General features: G+C 33.1%; 1 protein-coding gene across 1 annotated transcript; it reads left to right on the forward strand.

The window, feature by feature from the left end:
- On the forward strand, positions 1 to 27,886 carry HELRODRAFT_76315 (hypothetical protein; the record flags this gene model as incomplete). The annotated part of the gene is made up of 9 exons (XM_009016289.1): positions 1 to 37; positions 3,330 to 3,466; positions 13,176 to 13,253; positions 13,372 to 13,410; positions 14,121 to 14,204; positions 20,323 to 20,418; positions 23,905 to 23,979; positions 25,582 to 25,728; positions 27,689 to 27,886. Coding segments are annotated over 9 exons (891 nt in total), but the record flags the coding sequence as incomplete, so codon positions are not given.

The raw sequence follows: 27,886 nt of genomic DNA on the forward strand, positions 1-27,886 counted from the left end.
ACATGGTCTGAATGGTGGACGTACGAGGGGATATCTGGTTAGCACCTCGATCATGTTGTCATCATTTTGCGCAATCGCCAACACTATCATTTTCAACACTATCACTATTGCCCTCTTCATAGCTATTAGCGTTAATTTCATCATCATATAAATCACAATTTTTAATGTTGTTATTATCACCCTTATTAGTAATATAATATATTATCATCATCGGCTTTGAAATAATCATCACATCATCATCCTCCTCCTCCTCCTCATCATCATCATCATCATCATCATCCTTCTCCTCCTTTTCCTCCTCCTCCTCCTCCTCCTCCTCCTCCTCCTCATCATCATCATCATCATCATCGTAATAATAATAATCATCATCATCATCATCATCACCATCATCATAATTCTCATTATCACCATCCTCATCATCATGTCGACCCAAGCATCCAGCCACTGATATAACACTCGTCCTTAAAATGTTCGGCGCTCTAGGCAAGCGTTATAAAATGAACGTTAAACTGCCATTAACCCTCTCCCAACCTCCTCCTTATCTCTCTCCTTTTATCTATTACCAATGTTTTTTTTCCTTTATAATCTCTTTTAATAAAAATGAATTTTTTAAATGGGGTTTGTTTGTTTGTTGGGTGAATATTCAAATAAAATGTGTCCGCCTGTGAGTAATTCCTGTTGAAATAAATTTGACTATTACGAAATGTGAGATGAAAATAGCGCTTTTAACGCTTCGGGATGTATTTATATACATAGAAATGTAATGAAACACAACGACAGCAATAATAAAAACAACAAACTCAACAAAAACAACAGCAGCAGCAACAACAATAATAACAACAACGACAACATGCAACAACATGCAACAACAACATGCAACAACAACAACAACAACGTTGTTTCAATGAAGTTAGGCAACTAAGGTAATGAAAGCTGCAACAGCTTCAGCAACGCCAGATTAAAATGTTAAACAGTGGAGTCGTAAAAACATGCAAGCACATGTGCATAAGCATGCAAGTATAAATGGTATCAAATTTGTATAAAAAATAGATTTTTATTCAATTTGACAAAAATAATAATTTCTATTTCAAATTCAAAAAAATACTGTGTGCTTTTAAAGGATTAATTTGCTGAGTAATTAATTTTTTAGAAATAGATGATAATACTTTTGGCAAACTTAACAAAATTTCAATCTAAAAACTTGAAATAGTGGAGTCAAAATGAAAATTTAATACCGTTTGTATATTTGAATACCTTTTTTTAATATAACTGATACCAATTTTAATTAATTTTTAATTATCTTTCAATTAATAGGAACGAAGTATTTTTTATTTAAGGGGAAAAAATTTTTTTTATTTTCTCTGAAACGCTTGCGATATGTAACAGTAAGACAAACGTGTAGCATGTAATTTGAATAGCACTTAGATATGTGCGTCAATTAATTTTTCAAAAAAAAAATTGAAAAAACTTGAAAGAATTATATAAAAAATAACCGCATTTCAAAATCTTTTTTAATCATTTTTTTTCGAAATTTACGACATTTAGGCTTTCAAAATGATTACCAATTGAACAAATAACGAAAGAAACTTGAAAATAATGAATTTATACCGGACATACCATGAAGATGGTAGAAGAGATAATGCCTTTCTATGTTTCTATATTTTTTTTTGCATTTCTGTAAGTCTGTCTTGTTGTTTGATTGGCTGATTGTTAGCTAGTATGTTTGAATATCCCGTTGGTTGTCTAATTTTTTAACCTATGATGCTGTCCGTCTGGTTTAGTTGGTCTAGTTTTATTTGTTGTCTGTTTGATTTGATTCAATGTCTGTGCTTATGTCTTTATGTTTGTATTAGTGTCTGTATGTCTGTGTGAGTGTCTGTATTTGTGTTATTCTGAATGATTTCGTGTCCTTCTGTCTGGTTCTTTAGACTTCAGGTTATCTATCTGATTGGTTTTTGCTTGATAGTTCAATTTTTCTGTTTGGTTGCCTGGATGTCTGGAATGCCATGACCGAGCGATTCAAGAAATGATGACATTCTTCTAGTGACGCAAACATGTTTTTGTGCGTGGTTTTGTGTGTATTCGTGCGTGCGTGCTTGCGTATGTGTGTGTGTTTATGTGCATTATCGTATATATGCGTGTGTTTTTTGATTTTATATGTTTAGATATCTCTGACTTTTATACAACACGATTGTACTTTTGTTTATTGAATGGATGGATTTGTTTTCATTTTATTTTGAACAAATTGTTTTTTTTGATGATGCTTAAAATTAGTTAATGGTTGTATGTTTGCTTAATGTTCTGTTTGTTTGCATCGTGGATGATTTTGGTGTGTGCTTTGTATGCGTAATTGTATGTATGTGTAATTGTATGTATGTGTAACTGTATGTATGTGTAACTGTATATATGTGTAACTGTATGTATGTGTAACTGTATGTATGTGTAATTGTATGTATGTGTAATTATATGTATGTGTAACTGTATGTATGTGTAATTGTATTTATGTGTAATTGTATGTATGTGTAACTGTATGTATGTGTAACTGTATGTATGTGTACTGTGCGTGTGTTTGTACGTACGTGCGTACGTTTATGTTTGTATGTTTTGTTGTCTTAAGCATTAGCTTGTCAAATATTTTATCTGCCTTTGTATACGTGGGCATGCCGCTTTCGATGATGGTGAAGAAGACGATGATGATGGTGATGACGACGAAGATGATGATGATGAAGATGATGATGACGATGATGATAACGACGAAGATGATGATGACGATGATGATGATGATGACAATGATGACGATGACAATGAGGACGATTATGATGAAGACGATGAGAACGATGATGATAAGGATGATGTTAAGAGAACTTGTAAAAACTCAAAATTGATAATAATTAAATCATGATTGTGATGATGAAACTTGAAACATGATTAGATTGGAGGAAAAAAGCATGGCCATAAAAAATTATTGTGATGGAGAACAAAAAAATTTTTCTGATGATATGATATGATGGAGATGAAAAAATGTGTTGGCGAACAAAGAAATCTGATAAGAAATTTCGTCAGCTTATAATGAAAATAAACACATATACATTCTCTACATAACCACATACACACACAACAATATAAACACTCATACATACATACACACACACACACACACACACAATACATACACGCCTATACATACAAAGTTAACACCAACATACAAAAATACACATAGCCTGTACATAGGCACTGTATACATACAGACATAACCACAAAACCCACACACACACGCACGCACACACACGCACACTCATGCACACACACACACAAACACGTAAATACAGGGCCACAGTATTGGAGTTTGGTGAACAATGATTGGCTGTTGTGTGCTAAGGGTAAGAGACAATCACCAATCAACATCGACCCTAGAGAACTACTCTACGATCCAAACCTTGATAAAGTTAAAGTTGATAATCACACGGTAACTTGTTGTTGTTGCTGTTGTTGTGTTGTTGTTGTCAAAATTGTTGTTGTGTTGATGAGCTGTTGTATTTGTGTTGATGTTATGTTGTCAGTGTTGTTGCATTTGTCTATAGGTAGCAGAGCTAAACTTGTTTTGATCGCTAACTGAAAATTTTGCCAACAGTAAAATGCAAAGAAACATTTGGCGCCATAAAAACTGACAAAGCCAAAAAACTAAACAAATGCTGTTTGTTGTTGAAAATGGAAAAAATCAATCAACTTAATCTCAAAATGACAGCCGCGAAAATATTTTTTCAACGATAAAAGTACTAACAACAAAATTCAATACTGTAAAAATGATGTCGCTGCAAAGTTAATAAATTAAAAAAATGGCAGCAACCGCAGCAACCACACCAGCCACAGCTTCAACAACAACAACAACCACAGCTTCAACAGCAACAACAACCACAGCTTCAAAAGCAACAACAACCACAGCTTCAACAGCAACAACAACCACAGCTTCAAAAGCAACAACAACCACAGCTTCAACAGCAAAAACAACCACACCAACCACAGCGGCAACAATAACAACAACTGCACCATCACCAACAGCAGCAAGAAAACTACTATATCAACGTATAGGAGAATGACAACCGCAATAATAACATTGCATAATTCATTGTTGCAAAAATAAATATTTGAGCACGTGGGTGAGATTTATGAAGACCGTTGCATCGTACATAATAGATACAAAACATACACACACACACACACCACACACACACACACACACACACCACACACACACACACACACACAACGAACTAACACAACAAACATACATCACAAACACACACTATCACTCACAAAACACACACATATACACATCGCTAAAACATAGAACAGCCGCCCGCTGAGCAAAAGACACTTTTGAATCGAAGCATACAGACAAGCGCACTATCACAAACAAACGAAAACATCGATAACACATTACACACAAATGTACATAAAAATCTCACAGACACACAAAAAATTTACACTCACGCGCCCTTACACACACACGCACACACACACACACACACACACGCACGCACAAACAGTTTCTTTCCGTTAAACACAGGAAAGATAATTTCATAAGCACGCAACTGGGAAGGCAAACAATTTGTTTTTCATAGAATCCAGATTAGAATCATGATGATATCAATAACAATGCATTATCACGCACATACTAAGTATACAAATTTATTAAAAATTATTTTAGAAACGCTTACTACTACTACTACTACTGCTACTACATTTACTACTACATCAACAACAACAACTACTACTACTACAATACTACTACTACTACTACTACTGCTACTACTACTACTGCTACTACTACTACCTCTACTACATTTACTACTACATCAACAACAACAACTACTACTACTACTACTTCTGCTACTACTACTACCTCTACTACTACTACTACTACCTCTAATACTACTATTACTACTACTACTACTACTACTACTACTTCTACTACTACATCAACAACAACTGCTATTACTAATACTGCCACAATAATAATAATGACAATATTATACAAATTGTAATAATAATAATAATAATAATAATAATAGCAAAAGCAACAATAATAACAATAATAATAATACGGGGAGATGATGATGAACTAATGAGAAATGAGATAAAAGAGAACGTGTGAGAGTTGGGCATAAACATCGGGGATGAGGATTATATGAAACCGGAAGTGATTCGCTTCGCTACAAGTGTAAAAATGGAATTAAATGTACACCTTTAAGCAGTCCGAAGCGCTTAACTTCTTAATTGAATGTTAGATTTATCGGCCCATTGCTTTTATTAATTAGTTTTAATTATGCTTGGTTTTATTCAATTCGATAAAACCCGTATTCAGTGTTTTTACATAGGCGGTGATCTATTTGCAATTGAATCCAGACACTGTGACATCGGGACCATGCGTCTTAACCATTATACCACATTGCCATTAGCATAATATAACAATGATAAGTTCACACATAATTGTAATCAGAAAAGACAGATGTAGGCATTGATGAGGATGATGAGAGAGATGATGATCTTCAGTGAGTACGATGACGATGTTGCATGTTCGCGACCACATGAAGGGTAATAGTTACAAAAAGACTGCACTTGAACACGTATGATTCATATTAAAACATAATGAGATGAGAAAATCATAATATTTCGAAATTGTTGATGTACCAAGCATTATCATTGCCGTTATCATATTATCATCGTACTATTACTACATACTCATTATTACATACATTGTCATCATTTTCTTCATCATCATCGTCGTCATCATCATCATCATCTTTATCATCGTATTTATCTTAATATTATCGCATCATTTGAGTCATCATAATCATTTTTTATCTGATGATTATCATCATTATTAACATTATTATCACCATCGCCATCGTCATCATATTTCTGTAATAATAATAATAATGATAATAATAATACTAACAATAACAACAACCATCAATATTACCACTATTATCTTAACTGTACGATCAAATACATCATCACCATCTTCATGTTACTCACCGTTGTTCTCCAGTCATCCTCATCAACATTTTTCCTCATCGTCATCATCACTTTCCACTTCTCCATCTGACATCACTCGATATTTTCATCCCATTTCCACGCTCGTCAGCATTCGAATCATCTTTCGTCATCATCCATCTGTAGCAGCCATAGAGGCAATAAGTCTAAATTGATTTCGCCAATGATTCAAATATTATTTTATAAAAATGTAAATTAATTATGGATAATATAAGATTTAGGTTTAATTATGCTTAACTATAGTTATAATTATGGTATAATTATAATATTAACTTGGAATTTTGCATACAGAGGCGTTAGAAATGAAAAAAATTCTTAAAAATAAATCACATACACGAGAAATTGCTTAAATTTGTTTTTTCGTATTATTTTTGTTTAGATTTTTAAAAATTTCAGAAATATTTTTTCAAATTTGATAGCGCAATTTGGTTTAAGTGTTAAAAGTGAGGTAGAAAGGTAATTTTTTTTGGTGAAATTTTTGTAATTGCCGTTACAAATTGTAAGACTATTTTAAGACCAAGACTCTTAAATTTGCTTTTGGAAAAATTATTTTTATTAATTTTAGTATAATTATAATTTCTGTAGTATCATTTCATATTAAAATCATCAAAAACTTTCTTTCGACTCATTATTTTGACATAAAAAATATTTTAAGTATAAGTTGGCATCCCATTTTTCATTGCACTATTTTACATGTTTCCGAACAAGTTACATTAACTTACCGATAGCCGTCTTTAGCTATGTAAATGTTTTGATAAAAATTTCCCGGAAATGTTGTTGATGTTATGAATGCAAAAAACATCAAAAGAACACAATGTTACAATGTAATATCAATGTAACAATCTCACGTAAAGATGCAGTGTAATGATACAATATCAATGGAGCAATATAACGCAAAGATGAAATGTGATGATACAATATCAATGTAACAATTTCAAGTAAAGATGCAATGTAATGATACAATATCAATGGAGCAATGTAACGTAAAGATGCTTGTATCAAATATAACATCGTCCGCAAAGACAACTTCAACTAGAATTAAAATTTAAAATCGTCTTGCTAATGTTATTAATGCGATTCTACTCAATGTGAGACGATTAAACTTAGAAATTCGAGAGAAAGAAAATGAATAAAAAAGAGGCCACATGATGTAAAAATAATTGAAATAAGAAGAAATTAATGCCCGTATAAAAATCATGGCGTGAAATGGAAAAGAATAAAATAAAATATATTTCTACCTTGGCAATCTGTCGAGCTGTTTGTTCGTTCGTTTAATTCGTCCATTTGTCCGTTGCCTGGCTACCACGCTCATTCAATCGCGTCTTTCATTCACCCTGCCGTCCATCCATCATTCTATCATTCGTTTTGAATTACGTTCGTGCGTTCGTCGCCGTGTTCACAAGTTTGCTATTGTTCGTCCACTGTTCGTTCGTTCGTTCGTTTGTTTGCCGTTTGTTCGTTCACTAATTTCTTTTGTCTTTTGCTCATTTTTACGTTCGTTTGTTCGTTTATTTGCTCGTTCGTAGAGCGGAATCACGTGATCATTCTTAATTTAGATTTGATTGGTTAGGGTTCATTATTATTGTACGTTAGCATGATGATGTTTGGCTTGATGTCGTTGCTGTATTGTTGCCTGCGTGCCATTGCGTGTGTCTACGTCTCTCTCTCTTTCTCTTTCTCTATCTCTCTTTCTATCTCTCTCTCTCTCTCGCTCTCTTTCTCTCTCTCTCTTTCTCTCTTTCTCTCTCTCTCTTTCTCTCTCTCTCTTTCTCTCTTTCTTTCTCTCTCTATCTCTCTTTCTTTCTTTTTCTCTCTCTCTCTCTCTCTCCCTCTCTCTCTCTCTCTCTCTCTCTCTCTCTGTGTTTGCCAGTAGTTTGTTTTTATGCGTTTATAAATTTAAAATTTTGTTTATAAATGTATTGGAAAGCGTAGGCATACACCACACCGAAGTTTGTAAGCAATCTTTACAAGTGTGTTTTTGTAAAGTAAGCTGTTGCTCACAGCGATTACTTTGGAAATGTTTATCATTGCCATGAAGCAATCAAGACCAACATTAATGAATCAATAGAAACGCAGATGTTATGTGGATGTGATAACTCGAGAAGTTGAAATGAATGCTAATGTAATAATCATTTCGAAACCAATCATCTTGCTGGTTGTGTCAAACTGTGGCATTCCCAGATGTTTCTCTTATCAAAATGTTTCTCTTCAAAACATATGCCAATCTTCGTCATCATCGTCACCATCATTTTTTTTGTTGATGTTTCTTTCATGACCCAGTCGTCGTCATCATCGTCATCGCTGCTGTTACTCACTTTTTGACTATAGAATTCACTCATCACAATCATCATTATCACTTGTAGTCGTCGTTAACATCATTAATGCTGTATATATTATCATCATTGGCTTTGTCGGGATCATTATTGTTGTAACTTTCATCGTCATCGTCTTCATCATCGTCATCATCGTCGTGGTCATCATCATCATCATCGTCATCATTATAACTATCATCATCATCTCCATCATCATCATCATCATCATCATCACCATCATCAGGTTCATCATCTGGCTACTACTTAACACCAAGCGCAGATAAAACGTCCGCAAACTTAAATACGTAGAGAGCTGTAGAAGAAAGAGCGGGAAATTAAATTGACTTATGTCAACATCACGTCAACGTCATGTCATTATAATTCAAGCCCTAAGCCCCTTCTTTCTTTTTTTCTGTTTTATTTCTTTATTTTTTGTTCTTTCTTTCAATTGCTCTTTTCGATCCCTTTCTTTCTCTATCTCTTTCTCTCTCCCTTTCTGTTTGCTTCTGTTTTTCTTGATTTTTCTGTGATTTTTCAAAGTTTTTCATGGCACATTACTTGACACAAAAAAACAGTGTCAACAAAAGTTTACATTAAATAAATAAATAAACTTTTACGTTGTATTACAAAGTGATGCTACTAACCATATATGGAGTTGTGACTGAAAGCTAACAATTTATCCTACCACTTCTTTATAAACAACAGTTCAATGCTCCAAAAGTTTAAAATTTGCAAAATGCTACAAAACATTATATGGATTGAGGAGAACAAATAAGAAATTATATCAAACTCCGGACGAATCGATAAACAAGTTGATGAACAAAGGGATGAACAAGTGGATGAACAAGTGAATGAACAAAAGGAAGGACAAGTGGATGAACATGTGTATGAACAAGGGAATAAGCATGTGAATAAACAAGTTGATGAACATGTGAATGAACACGAACACGAACAAGAACAAGATAGCACACCCCGTTAAAACCATCATTTCTGTGAAAGGTTGAATGACACTTTCTTATCAAGAACTTCCTTCGTTCTATGCCAAGCATAAAAATTATTTATAAAACTTCCAAAAGAGCGATTTTCATTTTTTTCAATTTTTTTGTTTTTTTTTCTTTAAAAAACATTTTTTTGAAAATTTTCAAATTATAATAAATTTTTTCTATATAATTTGTAGACAGAACTTAAGAGAAACAATATCAGTATTCATAAGAATTAGAATTTAGAATTCTGAAATGCTTTGTTAAAAAATGTTTAAAACTTTTCAAAAAACCAAGAAAAAAGAAAAATTTTTCTTTTCCAAACTGACAGGAAAAAGAACGTATCGATTTTTAAAACAAGATTGAAACAGAACTTTTCTTCAAGTTATTTTTTTTATACAGACGTTTGATATTTGTTTGGGTTTACATTTTATTATTTCTTTCATTTTATTATTCTGTTTGATTTCATTTTTTCAATAGTGGTTCAAGTGTTTATCCATGTTCTCTTCTTTTCTTCCATTCGCTTTCAAAATTTTTCGTTCAAATCGCGAAATGTGTTTCTCGATTGATAAGCTGCCTTCATTGAATGTTGGGAGAGATTTGTTTTGATTGGAATTAAATGCCGAACTGTTACTAATATTACTACTGCTGCTACTACTACTAATACTACTACTATTACCGCTACTACTACTACTACTACTACTACTACTGCTGCTGCTGTTGCTTCTACTACTGCTTCTGTTACTGCTACTGCCTTTACTACTACTACTACTGCAATTGCTGTTACTATTACTACTGCTACTGGTTCTATTATTATAAGTCATTCATTAAATAAGTCGACAAAAAAATTGTCGATTGAACGAATGAATCACAAAAAAACAAACGAATGAATGAATGAATGAATGAATAATCAAACAAATAAATAAACGAGCAAATGAATGAACGAACGAACGAACGAATGAATGCATACCCAGCAATTTATATAAAAACTCGTCCATACGATCGTATGTACTTTAAAAAAAAAATCGAATAGATGGATGTCTGGATGGATGACTGCTTGGCTTGAGTTTTCTGATTGATAGGCCTGCGCAAGAGACGGATGTTTCAGATTGTTCATCATACGTATCAATAATGTTTCAACTGCAATATTGGCAGATCGCGATGACGTCCATGACTATGACGTCACTAACTAATGTGATGACGACGATGATGAAAGCACTGAAGAATATGATGATGATGAGGATGAAGTCACTAACGAATATGATGACGCTGACAATCTATTTTTGTTTATATGTTTTAAATATTTATGAACAAGTTTTACTGGAGGTTTATAACTTTTTTAATTTTTGATTAATTTGACAAATTTATTGATTTAATTTAGTTTTTTACTTTTGATATATAAAATTATTAAAGGATTGAAGTAAATCTATGACATCGATGATGATGATGATGATAACAATAATGATGATAGTGAAACTCGAGTATCAATTTATTAGCTAGGTGAAATTGTTTCAACAATGAAATTTAGCGGATTTATACTAAAAAGAGATGTTCAAAGCAGCCACGTAAAAATATTTTCAACATAAATTATGATAATTAGTTGACCTTAGAGATGATGATGAGGTTAATGATGATGCTAGTTAGGATGATGAAAACTAATGATGGTGGTGACGATGTTGTTAATAATTTATATAATAATTAGTGATTGTTGATGAAAAAAATCTTTATTATGGATTGTATAAAGAGATCATTATCATCGTTATCATCGTTATCATCATCATCATCATCATCACCATCATTATCATCATCTTCGTAGTCGTCGTCATCATTATCATCACTCAAATTAATGCTCCTCGTCGGTTGACGTTTCCGTTGCCAAGGGCTGTAATTGGTGCGCTGCTTTACCGGAAGTAGTTCGGTGTATCACGTGACGCAAATGCAACCAAGGATACTCGCTGCTACGCAAGATCAAAAAATGAAAAAGGAGAAAACTAAAAATTAGTGGTAGAACGAAAGTGTAAAAGTAGAAGAGAACAACAAAGGAGAGACAGGGGAGAGAGAGGGAGAGAGAGAGAGAGAGAGAGAAAGAATAAAACTTATTTAATGATATTATAATGATGATAATGATTGATGAATGAATGCCGTTGTATGTTTGTTGTAATTTCGGAATATTATACATGTGTGTGTGTATGTGTGTGTGTGTGTATATATATATATATGTGTGTTGTATGCGTGTGTGTGTATATATGCGTGTATATGGTCAAGTTAATAATAGTACTTGTATGTATGTATTTTTGATATTATACTATTATTATATATAGACAGGAGCACGTATTTGCATGTATAAGATTTACACGTGCAACTATGCACTGTGTTCTTAATATTGTAATCTCTTAATTTTAAAGATGTAAACTTTAGGTATGGATTTGCGTAAAAGCCAAATCTAAAAACAATGCTAGATTGATACAAAAACGGATAACTAGAAGAATGGATGGATTGATGGATTAATCGATGGATGGGATGAATAAAGGAGTAGATGAATGGGATGGATGAATAAAGGAGTAGATGGATGAACGATAGACGGATGGACGAACGGACGAATGGATGAATAGATGGATGGTCTAACGTTGAATGAGCCCTGAAAAATTGATTGGCATATAAATGCGCTTAAAAAAATGATCATGCGTAACATGACGATAATGTTAATGTACACAAGAAAGCATGTACGTACGTACATGTTTGTACATCCACATCCACGCACACACACGCGCACACACGCCCACAAACGCACATACACACTCACACACACACAGACAAACACACACATACGCGCACACGCATAATTATAGATAGAGATTCGTAGATTGTTGTTAACTGTATAGTGTACTTATTATTGTAAAGTTTAGGGCCATTTTAAAAACTCGCATACAAAAACAATATACAAACACACATACAACCACACATACAAAGACGCATAAAACCACGCTTAAAAACACACATACAAACACATTTACAACCACACATGCAGAGACACATACAAGGACGCATAAAATCACGCATAAAACCACGCATACAAACACGCAAACCCTATTTTGTATTCACAGGACAAACTTTGCTTTACATTCATTAATAGGTAGGTACGTAGGGTTGTATACTACTTAGGCACGCCCCATTAAACCAACAAATGCGTCAGCAAAGCCCAATCTTCTTCACACTTGAGTATATAATACACACTCGTGTGTATTAAACAGTATTCTATGAAACCACAATCTTGAGCAATAATCATACATAAAATCAAAAACAAACATAAACAAACATAAAACCGAATGCAAGCAAACATTTGAATAAGCAATTAAGTAGAAATGAACATATGAAGAAAGAATACGGCAAAAACAAAATATTTACGGGCAATGAAAACACACGAGGCATGTTCTATTGCTATGACGACTGTTGGCAGTAGGGCCTGGCTGTCTTGGCTTTCTTGGTGGAGTTGTGCTGTATGGTATTTTGTTTCGGTATTGGCTATTTTGCTGTTCAATGTTTTTATTTTATTTTTGGGAAATTTATGGTTTCACGAATGAATGAGTAGTGAATGAATGTACAGGTGAAATGTTCTGTTCCACAGTACATGTAATAGTTCTGTTGGATTAGCCATTTTAATAACTCGGATGAATAAATTAATGAATAACTTATAATGATAACTGATTGAATACCAAACATAAAATAAATGTAATAATTAACCATTCGAATAAATAAAAACTAGACGAGAATTAACAATGAAAACATTTTCACATCACACACAAAACATCATCACGATTCTCACCAGATGAATGGCTTTCTGATGAACACGGGGCAACATTTGAAGTTCCAAGTGGCCACGAACGTTTCACCCCCGATGAACTGGGTAGCTTACTAATTCATGTTTTCATCATCTATACGATTTTTTACAATTTACTAATAAAATACATACAATTATATTCTATATTAAAGTTAAATTAAATTTTAATAAATATTTAAAAAAGGTGAACATAAGTGGCGGACCATTAGCATACAAGTACATGGTAATGACTGAAGTGTGTGTGACTGTGTGTGTATATGTGTGTTTGAGTATGTGTGTGTGTGTGGATGTGGTTGTATGTACGTGAGTGTTTGTGTGTGTGTGTGTGTATGTGTGGTGTTCGTATTCTTCTTTTTTATGTGTAGTTTTTTAAAGCCATGATATATTATAATATTTATATGATATTGGAATTTGGTGGTTTTTTGTGTGTTTTTATGTCTGTGTCTATGTTTGTATGGCTTCTGCTGTGTTTGTATGTGTCTTTTGTTTTTGTATGTTTGTTTGTTGTCTTTGTATGTTTGTTGTTGCTTTGTATTGTTTGTTTACAATGTCGCTGCTACACATTTATTTTATTCATTGAATTTATATACGTGTTAAAATTAATCCTGTTGTTGTTTTGTTTATTTATGTGAGGATGTGTTTTTGTATTTCTGTTTGTATATTTCTGCTTCGTTTGTTTTTTCTGTTTGTATGTGTGTTGTTGTCATGTTGTTGTGAATATGTATGTGAATGTTTCCATGTGATTCCATTTCAACATAGTTCTTTTTCAATTATTCGCACGACACACACAATGGTTTTCAAAAATACATTTTAAAAAAACACATGCCATTTAACATTTAAAAATAAATAACTTATTTTTTATAGAAAATATTATCCGATTAAAATGAAATAATTTGAAACACAAAGTAAAAACATCCGCGAACGAATTAACAGATCACAGACGTTTATTTCCATTTTGGTTCCACTAACAACCAAGGCTCCGACCATGCCGTAGACAACATCACATTCCCACTGGAGGTCAGTTGTTAGAAAAAAAATTGTTTAATTTAATTTAATTTTAATTTCTTTCTTTTAATTTTAAAATTTCTTTTATTAATATTATTTCTCGAGTGCGTTAACAACAAACACACAGTGCAACAAGTACATGGTTTAGCGCATTATATTTATTGCATGCGAAAGGCGAGGATCTCTTTGCTTTTGAATTCGGTAACTGCAAAAGCACTGCCAGGCATACTAACCATTACACTATAGCGCTGCTGTTCAGATTTTTAGAATTGATTTTGCGTTTTGTATCCCATCTTAATTTGATATTATTGAATTTCAGTTTTTATTTATCTTTTTTCTTGTACTCTAACATCGTCTAGAGACCACCTTATACTAATGTCATCATTTTCACTATCAGCATGGTCATCACTGTATTCATCATCATCGTCGTCATCGTCGTCATCATCGTCATCGTCAGATGGCTGCTAGCATTTCCATCAAAATTCAGGCCAGCATGAGCTCCAGGCAACAAACGAACAAAAAAAAATACTAAAAAACACCAAAAAAATTCAAACAATAAACAAATCAAAACAAAAGTAACAAAAAATGCCGATTAAACAAGAATAAAATAATGAGAATAATAAAAAGTTTTAAATAAAACAAGCTATGAAATTGAATTTCAATAAGAACACACAAAATAAAATGAAATAATGATAAAAAATTAAATACATCAACAACAACACACAAACAACAACAACAACATTAACAACAACAAGATCAACAAACAAACAAACGATTGAATAACAACAACAATAAAAACATTAATGCCAACAAAAACAAAGAGATATAAGAAAAATAAGTCATACTCGCGGTTCGCTGAGCTTATGGCTGACGTTCCAGATAAACAACGTCCCTCAGTGATGCGTGCCAACGTCAGTGGGGTGATATGAGTGGTGCCAGTACTGATGATGATTGTTGTGTTGCTGGTGGTGGTGATTTTAGTTGTGATGGCGATGATGATGATTTTATGCAGTGGTGGTGGTGGTGATGATGATGATGATGACATAAAACAGCCTAATATAAGATAACATATCGTATAGTTAATCAGAGCATATAATACTTTGTAGAATAAGAATGAGGTGACAAACAATAGGGACTGACTGGTTAGAAAGAGTTAGACAACTAGTTAGAAGTTATCTTAGTTAAGTTAGAGTTTTTTTTTAACACGCTAAAAGCTTCTAAATACTACTAATACACTTTTACACATTATTAATGCATTACTTTAATTTAAATTTAATTTTAATTTAAATATTTTAATTCTTCAGTTTTAAGTTTTTGTTATTTTACTTCATTAAAATATATTTAGTTGCTTGCAAACAATAAAAATATTATTAACAATAATGGGTGAGTCGTTTCTCGTTAGATTTCGAGTATTAAACTTTGTAACATTTGAAATACTAACCAATATACTCAACACACGTTCAGTCGTCAATTAAAGTAATCTCTCATTATTTTATGTACACGAACAATATTGAGTTATTTAACATTGAGTGAGCGAGTTTACAGAAACAGAAAGAATTTCCCGGAGAACAAACTATGTTGTTCGTTAGGTAACAGTCGTAGAACGGTGAAGAACGAGCAGTATAACAATATATACGTTTCTGTATTTGTGAGTATGTTTATGTATATGTGTATGTAGATATTAGTGTGTAAATATACAACAGTGTGTGTGTGTGAGAAAGAGAAAGAAAGAAAGAGAGAGAGAGAGAGAGAGAGAGAAAGTTAGTGTGTGTATGCGTGTGTGTGCGTGTGTAATTTTAATTGTTTATTTGCCAAATAAAAAAGTATCGTGATTTGAAAAAGATTGCGAGATGGTTGCTCGAGTTTTATGTTGCATGTCTGTCTATATTTTTTTTACCAAATTCAATTTTTCTATTTCCAAGTTTTTTTTATGATGTGCGTTTTTAAGCTAGTTATTTTTTTATGAGAGATTTTTTTACTGTTTTTGATGTCTTGAAGGCTGGTGACGTCATCTTGATGGTGTTGTTGTAATATTTTTGTTGATATTGATGTTATTGTTGATGTTATTGTGGTTGATGTAGTGGAGCAAATGTGTTTAGTGGTGCTGTAGTTGATGTAATCATGGTTGGTTCGGTGCTGTTGTTGTATTTGTTTATGCTGCTACTGCATTTTTTTATGTTTTCAATGGCATTTTGATGATTTTTTTTTTTCAAAAATTTCTCTGTTTTGTTGTCATTGTCGGAATTATTGTGTTCGATACGTTTAGTTCTGTTGTTGTTTTTGTGAATGTTGTTGTTGTTGTTGTTGAAATCATTTTTGTTGTTGATGAAAATGTTGTTGTTGTTGTTAAAATCATTTTCGTTGTTGATGTGAATTTTGTTGTTGTTGTTGAGATCATTTTTGTTGTTGTTGTGAATGTTGTTGTTGTTGAGATCATTTTTGTTGTTGATGTGACGTTAATGTTGGCGGTGTGTTGTTATCAAACAATGCGAGCTGTTTAGGACATAAATTTATGAGACGCCTGCGAATGACATTAAAAGAAAAATGCTCAGAATCTTTTTCCGCCCTGACTTTTCCCCTGTAGCAAACAGCGCTTTGTTTTCCTTTTTTGGTTTTGTTTGTGTTTGTATGTGTGTGTGCGTTTTGTTGTTTGTGTGAGTGTATATGTGTTATGAGAGAATGCATTGCTTTTGTGTGTTTTTGTGTTTTGTTGTTGTGTGTTTGTTGTATGTTGGTGTGTGTTTGTGAGTGCGTGTGGGTGAGTGAGTGTATTATTTTTGTGTGTGTGTGTGTTTTTATATGTTCGTGTATTGTTTGTAATGTTTGTACGTGTGTGTCTCTTTGTACGTGTGTGTGTGTGTGTGTGTGCGCGCGCGAGTGGATTCATGTGTGTGTACGTGTTTATAAACTAAAGGGATAATGAATGGTTCCTGTTAGTCTTTCTGCCCATGTGCCCTTCCTTTGATGATGGTCACCACATTTTGTCTTCCTTGCAACCGCTCTTTATGATGTTCCCAATGTATTTGTATTTGTGGTTGTGTTGTTGCTTGTGTTGTTGTTGTTTGTTGCTTTGTTGTGGTTATAGTTGATTGTTTGTGATCGTTTCTTACATTTTATTTCGCGATTTTTGAAAAGGTGTTTGATGGTGCTGCTTCTGCTTTTCATTGCACTGTTATTATGGACCCTTCATGTTTTTTTTATGATTATTGCTGTTTTTTGATTGATGGTGTTGTTGTTGCGAGTGTTGTTGTTGTTGTGAGTGATGTTGTTGTTGTGAATGATGTTGTTGTTGTTGTTGTGATTGATGTTGTTGTTTTTGTGAGTGATGTTGTTGTTGTTGTGTTTGATGTTTTTGTTGTTGTTGTGAGTGATGTTGTTGTGATTGATGTTGTTGTTGTGGTTGTGTTGTTGTCGGTAGTGATGGTGGTGATGGTTATGATGATGGTGATGATGATTACTACAGAGAGGATGCAGGGTCTGATGATGATATTTCCATTTATGATGTTATTTCGAGATGTTGATGTTGGACGTTTGTTGTTTATTGATGCTGTTGCATTTCTATTCTGTTGTTGTGCCAGTACCTGTTGTTAACGCCGTTGTTAATAAGGTTGTTGTTGTTGTTGTTGTTGTTGTATTGGTTGTTATTGTTGTATTGGTTGTTGGTGTTGTTGTTGTTAATATGATTGTTGGTGTTGTTAATATGATTGTTGTTGTTGTTGTATTGGTTGTTGTTGTTGTTGTTAATATGATCTTGTTGTTGTTGTTGTGTTGGTTGTTGTTGTGTTTGATATTAAATATAAATTAATGGGCTTAAACGCAAGTTATATATGCCCATATCAAAATAGCATGATGATGTTGTTGCTGTTGTACTGATTGTTGTTGTTAATGTGTTTGATGTTGTTGTTGTCGTAATGGCTGTTGTTGTTGTGTTTAATGTTGTTGTTGTGTTGTTGTTGTTGATGTTGTTGTTGTTGTTGTTGCGCAGACAGGAGTCCTATGAAAGAAATGAAAATGTCCGCTTGCTTCTATAAATTACCGTAATCAAAAACAATGTCGAACGCCGAACGAGAGAATGAGTGAAGGAAAATATTTTTGAATGAGTGAATGGATGAGTGAATGAATGAATGGATGGATGAATGAAGGAAATAGGGAAAAAAATAAATAAATAGATGAATAAGTGAATGGATGAATGAATGAATGGATGAACAGTTTGAATAAGTGAACTAATTAAAAATAAGTGAACGAAAAAACAAACAAAAGATTGAATGAATGAGTGAATAAATAAAAGAATAAACGAACGAACGAATGAATAAGTAAACGGACGAATGAATGAATGAATGAATGAATGAATAAATTAGTGTGTGAGTGAGTGAGTGAGTAAGTGAGTAAGTGAGTGAACAAAAGAAATTCGACCATCACGCACGAGAAAATGATGTTATAGAGTAAGGATGAATTGTGAATGATGCATGGCCACTGCATGCCTCACTCTACGGCTTTATACATGGATTATCAACCAAATCGTTTATCAATAAAGAGTGATGATGACTAAGACTTCTAGATGATGATAATGACGATGTTGTTGATTATAAAACCATCATAATAAGGATGATAAAGATGATGATATTACTATTCTTATTATTTTTATTCTTCTTATTATTATTATTATGGCTATGAGAATATGAACCGAAAGATGTTGATGATGATGTTGTGATCACAGCAGAGTGAATGATGATGACAACGATTCTATAATTAAATCCGTAGCGAAAAGGAAAGCAAACTTAATTTTTTTTAAATGCCACAAAGTTGACATGGGTGAAATTTAAAAAATTTATCGAGTTTGGCTTTTCAACGCGTCGAATCTATGGAAAAAGGTTTCAAAATGCTTTTGTTTTAAATATAAACACAGAACAGAAGACTTAAATTTAATAACTCATTCAAAAAATAGTTAGCCACACATACACACACACACGCACGCACACACACACACCACATACACACACAATATATATATATATATATATATATATATATATATATATATATATATATATATGGCTAGTTGACGACAAACATGTCAGTTTTTGCTTTGTTTGTTGTATAAAATCTGCTGATAATTTAGAGGTTCCTTAAAATTGGAGGTCCATGCTGAACGACTATCATTATAATGTTTGATTGTTTTTTTTTTCGTTAACTTCATAAAGGATTCTAATCTAAGAATATTATTAGTAGATAAGCTGTTTAAAAAAATAATAAAACAAAATATTAAGATGAAATTTACTTGTGAAAAGTTTAAAAATTCCTCCTAGAGTGGTAGGGCATGTTGGAGGTGACTGGTTATCATTGTCATCACCTTTGGCATCGTCGTCATCATCATTACCATGCATCATCATCATCATCATCATTCATCATCATCATCATCATCATCATAACCATGCATCACCATCATCATAACGCAGTGGCCTAGCCACATAGAGCCACATATAGTGGAGCGGCGCACGAGCGCAAATACATTAGCGTCCTACAAGTATAAGCACTAAGGATTACTGCCGTATACATTATCTTCTACATGACAAATTGTTTGTTTGTTTCCTTTTGTTTGTATGTGTGTGTAAGCGTGTGTGTAAATGTGTGTGCGTGCAGGTGTTTCTGTATGTATGTGTGTGTATTAAGTGTGTGTATGTGTGTGGATGTTTTTAGGTGTGTGAATGAATGTGTTTATGTGTGTTTATGTTTTTGTGTATGTGTGTGCGTGCGTGCGTGCGTGTGTGTTTGCGCGTGTGTGTATGTGTGTGGATGAGGTATTAAAAAATCTACAAAGATCTAGCACATATTAATGTATGTGCGGTGCGCGCAGTTTTGAAATGTAAAATGATTATTTATGTTCGTCCATACCTCTTCTACGTAACCATCATCATCATCATCGTCATCATCACCATCGTCATCATCATCATCATCATTTTACCATCACCAACATCGTTAGCACCATGTCACTAATTATTTTTTAATAACTCTACTTATAGATTAATTATAGTTATTATTAAAAATAATGTGATTGCAATAATAAAATAATTTAGTATTTTATTGTGGTTATTAGTTTTACTACTATTCCCGTTCCGTGCCTCTCACACAGATCCAGATAATGGGATACAACACGGATCTTTATGGTAACGTGTCACACGCTCTTGAGTCAACCAATGGCATTGCAATCATTAGTCTACTGGGACAGGTTAATATTTTCCTCTATCAATCAGTCTTTCTTTCATTCATTCGTTCGTTTGTACGTTTGTTTGTTTGTTCGTTTGTTCATTCATTCGTTCGTTCGTTCATTCATTCATTCTTTCATTTTTTTATTTATTTCTTTATTCATTCATTTATCTATTTCCTCATTCAGTAATTTTCTTTTTAAATTTTAACTCTTATTAAACGTATACAAAAAATAAATACATACATATTTAGTAAACAGAATATATTTGAATGTAAACACATAAACAAAACAAACATCATTGTATATAGATATAAGACAACACAAACATTATAGTCTGTTTATTGTTGTTTAACAACACGCACACACACATATATAGAATATATATCTTAGTATCTTAGCCTGCTATATGTGAATGATATTAAAAGAGTATAAAGAGAAGAATGGCCCATTACTTTGGCGAATGAAGAGTTGTTTGATTGAAAAGTTTTTTGATTGGAAAGTTTTTTTGATTGAAAAATTTATTTTGTGATTAAAAAGTTCTTTGATTAAGAAGTTATTTGATTGACAACTTTGTCGAATAAACAGATCACCAAATAATAACTTTTTTGATTTAAAAGATTCTTGACTGATAAGTTTCAGGGTTAAAAAATTGTTTGATTGAAATGTTACTTGATAAAAAATGTTCAATTCAAATTTGTTTGCTTCGGATTGAATAATGTTTCGTTAAAGTGGATTTTGAATGAAATTTATAAAGTGTTTGGCATGGTTGGTTGGGAAAAATTGCATATTAAAAAAACATTTTACTCAAAAAATGATAAAGCAAAATACGTGATAGGACATTTTTTCTCAACTAGTTTGGAAATTTGACACACTCGAATGTTTTGTTCGTTAAAAAATATAAGAAAATAAAGAAAAACATAGCATGGACAGGAACTTCAATGATGATTCGAATGGTGATAACCTTCATGATGATGAACGTGAAAGTTATAAAAGTACGAAGATAACGATGATAATAATAATGATAATATCCTTTTATTCACTAGGTCGGAAGATTTGAAATTATTCTATTGTTGCGAGATAAAACTGATGTCCGGTTGAAACTTTGAAATCTTGAAATCTTAAATCTTAAAATTTTGCTTAATGGGAAATTTTGTTTTACTAAAAGGATATATAAGACTGATTAATTAGAGATAATGTTCTAAATGTATTTTTTATTCAAAACTGATGTTACTTGATGGCAATGTTGTTAATTAATTGATTAGTAGCAATACAACAGTTAATTTAGTACAACCTAAATCAAAGTAATCAAAATGAGTAAAGCTGCGTCAAAAACAGCAGCAGCAACAACAACAACAAAAACATTAACAACAATAACACAACAACAAATGCAACAGCACAACAGCAGCAACAAATACAACAACACAAGTGCAACCTTTACAAGTACAACATAAACATCGTCATTAAATGAACGACAATTTTTCGCTTGTCTAAACACGCTGTTTGACGCGTTACTCTAACGTTGTTGTTTTGTTGTTGTTGTTGTCGTTTTGTTGTTGTTTTTGTTTTGTTGTTTCTATGTTGTTGTTGTTTCTATGTTGTTGTTGTTGTTGTTGTTGTTGTTGCTTTGTCGTTGTTGATGATGACGACGATGACGACCATGAAATACTAGTAACGATGATGAAGATGATGACGATGATGATGGTAACCATGTTGTTGTTGTTGTTTTTGATGATGATGACGGCGATGATAATGATGACGATAAGGACGAGGATGAAGTTGACGACGACGACGATGATGATGATGACAATGATGACGAAAACGATGATGATGACGATGATGATGACGAGGACGATGATGATGACGAGATGATCAGACGAAATCGATTCTAGCGATGATGATGCGGCTGATTATATGGATTAACTAGAACTAGATGATTTATGCCTCCAGGAGCCATACCCTAGGCGACGATGATGATATCAAAGTTGATGACGATGAGGATAACTATAGGGTGGCTATGATTTCATTTAATTACAACTTAAACAACATCACCATCACAATCATCATCTCTGTTATCATCATCATCAACCTTATCACTACCATCATTATCAACCTTATCATCATCAACCTTATCATCATCATGAACATCATCATCAACCTTATCACAACCATTATTATCAACCTTATCATCATCATCATCATCATCATCATCATCATCAACAGCAACGTTTGAAAATGGCCAAAAAAGTATTTCGTTTAATTGATAGGAAAAATTTTCAAAATTTATTTACAATAGCGATTTCTCTGCGGTCAACCAACCTTGAAAAATTTGTCTTTATTGTTAGTTTGGGATACATATTCACCGATACAAATTGATAATTTGTCTTACTTACTCACTGATACAACTTGATACTTTGTGATATTTACTTATTGATACAACTTGATACATTGTGATACTTACTCACTGATACAAATTGGTACTTTGTGATATTTATTCACTGATACAAATTGATATTTGGTGTCACTTACCCTCTGATACAACTTGATACTTTGTCATACCTATTCATTCACCGATACAACTTGATACATTGTGATATTTACTCAACGATGCAACTTGATACTTTGTGATACTTATTTGCTGATACAAAATTATACTTTGTGAAACTTATTTACTGATACAAAATGATACTTTGTGAAACTTATTCACTGATACAATTAATATTTTGTGATACTTACTCACTGGTAAAACATGATAGTATTTTTAAGAATTAACATACATCATCATCGTCGTCGTCGTATTCATTATCGGCTTTAGTATAAACATCCTCATCATTTTTATAATAATAATAATAATATTAATAATAATAATAATAATTATTATTATTATTACCATAATCATCACCATCATCATTGGTGCCATTCGTCATTCATTTCAAAGTCACTACTCCGGGCTAATTAGTCAATTAAAATTTTCTCTGTTGCTTGGTTGGTTGGTTTGTTGGGTGTCTGGTTAGCTGGTTGATTCGTTAGTTTGTTGATTGGTTGGTTAGTTGGTTGATTAGTTTGTTGATTGGTGGGCTGGTCGGTTGGTTGGCTGTACGGTTAACTGGTTAATATGTTATCTAATTGAATGTTTTAATAGATTTTTAATGGGAATTATGTTCTAAGTGGTTGTTTGATTGGCCAGTTAAATGTTAGGTTGATTAGTACACTTGATACACTTGAATATTTGATTGATTGGTTGATTGATTGACTTACCGGTCGGTTGGTTGAGCGATTGTTTATTGTGTTGTGTTGGGACCCTAGCTTGCTAATTGGTGTATGTCTTGACATAGTGCAAGACTGACTTATTCATTATGTATAAACTCCGCGTCATGTTACGTTAAGCGTGTGGTGATGATGGTGACGATGACGACGACAATGATGTCTTGATGATGATGATGGCTTGTTATTATTATTACTGTTGTTGTTTTGAAAATAATAATCATATTTTTCTTGTTATTGCTACAGATAGATAAGAGGTCGAACACAGAACTGGACACGTTGCTGAAAAAAGTGGAACTTATCAAAGAACAAGGTGAGTGTGTGTACGTGTGTGTATGTGTACGTGTGTGTATGTGTACGTGTGTGTGTGTGTACGTGTGTATGTATATTTTGTGTTGCTGCCAAGGTTTGCGTCTATTTGTTGTGTGCGTGTGTGGTACGTGTGTGAGTGTGTGTGTGTGTGTGTGTGTGTGTGAGTGTGTGTGTGTGTGTAAGTGTGTGTGTGTGTACTTCTCAATGCTAGTAACAAAAAGTATTATGAAAAGTAACGGTGATATTAGCACTATTAGTAGCAAAAGTAGCAGCAGCAATTGTAGTAATAGTAACTACAGAAGTAGCAGCAGCAGCAGTTGTAGCAGCAGCAGCAGTAGTAGTAGAAGTAGTAAGAATAACAATGTTAGTAATACTGCGGTGAAGATGGAAGCGTGACGAAAATTCATTAGCGGTGCAACTGTGTTTGGGTTCGTGTCGTGATTAGCCGCTGGCTTCTTCATCAAGTACCCTAGCATTACGACATTAACTCTATAACATAAACATTAACATAAACATTAACATAAACATTAACATAAACATTAACATAAACATGATCATAAACACCAGCATAAACATTAACTCAAAAATAAACATAATAATTAACCTAAGCATTAACATAAACATTAACATAAACAGTAGTTGACAATGACAACCATAATCACCGTCAAATGAATGAGTGAATTATTGGATGAGTGAATGAATGAATGAATGAATTAACGAACGAACGAACGAACGAACGAACGAACGAACGAACGAACGAACGAACGAACGAACGAATGAATGAATGGTTGAATGAACGAACGAACGAACGAACGAACGAATGAATAAAAGCTTTTGATTTAATAAGTTATGTGTCATATTTCTTATGCGCAATCACTACTGTTAATACTACTAATTTATTATTCAAATAATAAAAATAATAAATAATAATAATATTATTATTATTAACTTATGAAGAATAAATGATTCAAAAACATGAGCGATTAGTGAATTAGGAAAAAGCAAACATGGTGTTCCTCCTCTTATTGTGACGCTGTCCTGATGTCATATCTGTATGATATCGGTTTAGAAATACATAAGCAAAGTTATAGCGATAGTATTATCATTGTTTTAACATGTTTCATCATTTTATTCTTTGTTTTGTTATTATTTTCGTTATCATCTCCCTGGGTGAGTAGGTTTCGGAGGAAGGAGTTTGTGGATCAAGTTAGTCGGGTACGTCGTTAAAATGAAATAATGTTTAAGTATGGTTGAGTGTTTCGGTTCAAAGTCTGTCATCATCATCAATATCGTCATCGTCATCATCATTATCATCTATATCATTATCAGAACACCATCATCATCATCATCATCATCCTCGTCATCGTTATTCTTATCATTATCATCAGCAACAACGACAACAACCTTATTACACATTCCTCACAAAACTGTGTCATCAACATCTGCGAACAGAATCTCTATAGAACAGCAGCAACAACAATCACAACATCAACAACAACAACTACTACGACAGATCAACAACAACAGAAACAACCATAACAATAACACCACTCCAATAAAAAAATACGAATCAAACAACAACATACAAAACAACCAACAACAGGTAACCAGATTAACGTGGAGAACATAAGCATACACGGATTACTCCCAAACACGGAAAATTACGTCACTTACGAGGGATCGATCCCATTTCCTGGGTGCCAGGAAACAGTGACGTGGATGATTTTCAACAAGCCGGTATACGTCAATGAAGAATCCGTGAGTCGTCATGATGATGATGATGATGATGATGATGATTGTGGCGGTGATGGCGGTGATGGTGATGATGCTGATGACGACGATGATGATGATTATCATTATGATGACGACGATGATTAGGAAGATGTGAAGAAGGCAAGACTCGGAGTTAATTGCGATGAGATAAATATGCAATGTACGGATCTGATGGAGAACGTGAGTGAGATAGCCAATGACCACATAGCCAGTTGAAGCCACTACAAATTAACTAGGAAAGAATTTATATTACCCAAAAAAATAATAATACAATAATAGTAGCAGCATAGCTAATTACAATACAATAAACAATATTAGATCGACTTACAAGTTAATTCGTTTACATTAGAAGTATGATAAATAGAACAGCGGGGTGTTCCATTTAAGAAAATATTCCTGACATGCAATCTTTTTGCAAACATTTATGACAAATATTAAATCAATCGCCATAGATTTATTAGTTTATTGAGCGTTATTACGTTTGTGTGTGTGCGTGCGTGTGTGTGTGTTTGAAAGAGAAAGAGAGAGAAAGAGGAAGAGAGAGAGGGAGATAGAGAGGGAGATAGAGAGAAAGAGAGAGTGAGTGGGTGTTTTTTGAGTGTTTGTGCACGTGTGTGATGAATGACATCAAGAAATATGATAATATGGGGAATTGATGAATAATAATAATAATAAATAAATAAAATAATAATAATAAATAATGAAACAAAACATCGATAATAATTATAAAAAATACATAAATCAATAAATAAATAAATGATCGAATTAATAAACAAATAAATGTGAGTTACGAGCAACCAAACAAATAAAAAACAGAGAAAGAAAAAAAACAGAGCGTGCAGGAAAACCCCATCATGAGCTGTGCAATATTGCAAGGCAAATATTAACTCTGATAAATTCAATAATATCTCATGTCACGAGTGACGAAGACGACGACGACGATGAAGATGAAGAAGAAGATGAAGAAGAAGATGATGATTATGAGGAAGATGATGATTATGAGGAAGATGATGATGATGATGGAGATGATGCTGTTGTGATGATGATGTTGTTTATGATGATGATGCTTATCATGATTGTGACTATAACGATTATAATATTTACACGATAATGATTATGTCGAAGTCCTAAAGATGATGATCTCACAATGACATCAGTGTTGATGACGTTTATGATGACGCAACGAAAATGACCAGATGACGATGACGATAATGATAATGACGTAATAGAAATGATGAAATGATGATGAAGATGATATACAGAACGATGACAATAACTTTGACAAGGCTGTTGCTGTTGCTGATGAGAACGATGTCATTTTAAGATGATAATATCTACATTGTGTTTATATATGATGCAGATGATGTCTACACTTCAAAATCCTGGCTACAATATTTTACGCCGCAAATCAAGTATATAACATTTAAGATAAGATAATGACCAAATCAATGACAAATTTGTAGACGGTAGCTATTTTATGCTATAGAATAGGATGTAAGATAAGATTTATAATGACAACCTGAATTCCACTACGCAAAGACTACGGAAATATATAAACCATTTATTTAATTCTGTAATAATGACGTCACTCGGACGTGTAAAATGGTGCATCTGGATTAAAGCGCTTGGTCCTGATGTTGCTGTTAGTGGGTTCGACTGCAAAGAAATCCTCGCATATCACAAGAAATATGAGTGATGCGATAAGGAATCTAGTGAATTCTTATTTGTTTTTTAGGCGGTTTTGACGACATCATCCTATCGTCACCGCCAACATCGTCATATCTTCATTGCAATAAGTTGATAACGTCATTGCAAATTCATCAATTTAACTTGATAATAATTTCGTATCTTCAATACCATATGATGACATCATCATATCATCACCACTCAATAACAAACATCACCATTTTAATGACCACCATCTAACAACCACCACCACCAAAAGTTGAAAATACTGCGAGAGATGATTCGGGAAGATAGCATTAATCGCACCAGCGTCGCCAACAACTTCAGACCCCTTCAAATGACCCACTCGAGACCAGTCAGGACCAACATCAACTTCAGCGTTAGTTACTTTGCACTGTCGATTTGCATTGTGTTTGGTGTATTGTTTGGAGGTGTTTTTCTCATCTACGTTGTGTGA

This window comes from Helobdella robusta, assembly GCF_000326865.2.
Source record: "Helobdella robusta unplaced genomic scaffold HELROscaffold_18, whole genome shotgun sequence".
Lineage (NCBI taxonomy): Eukaryota > Metazoa > Annelida > Clitellata > Rhynchobdellida > Glossiphoniidae > Helobdella > Helobdella robusta.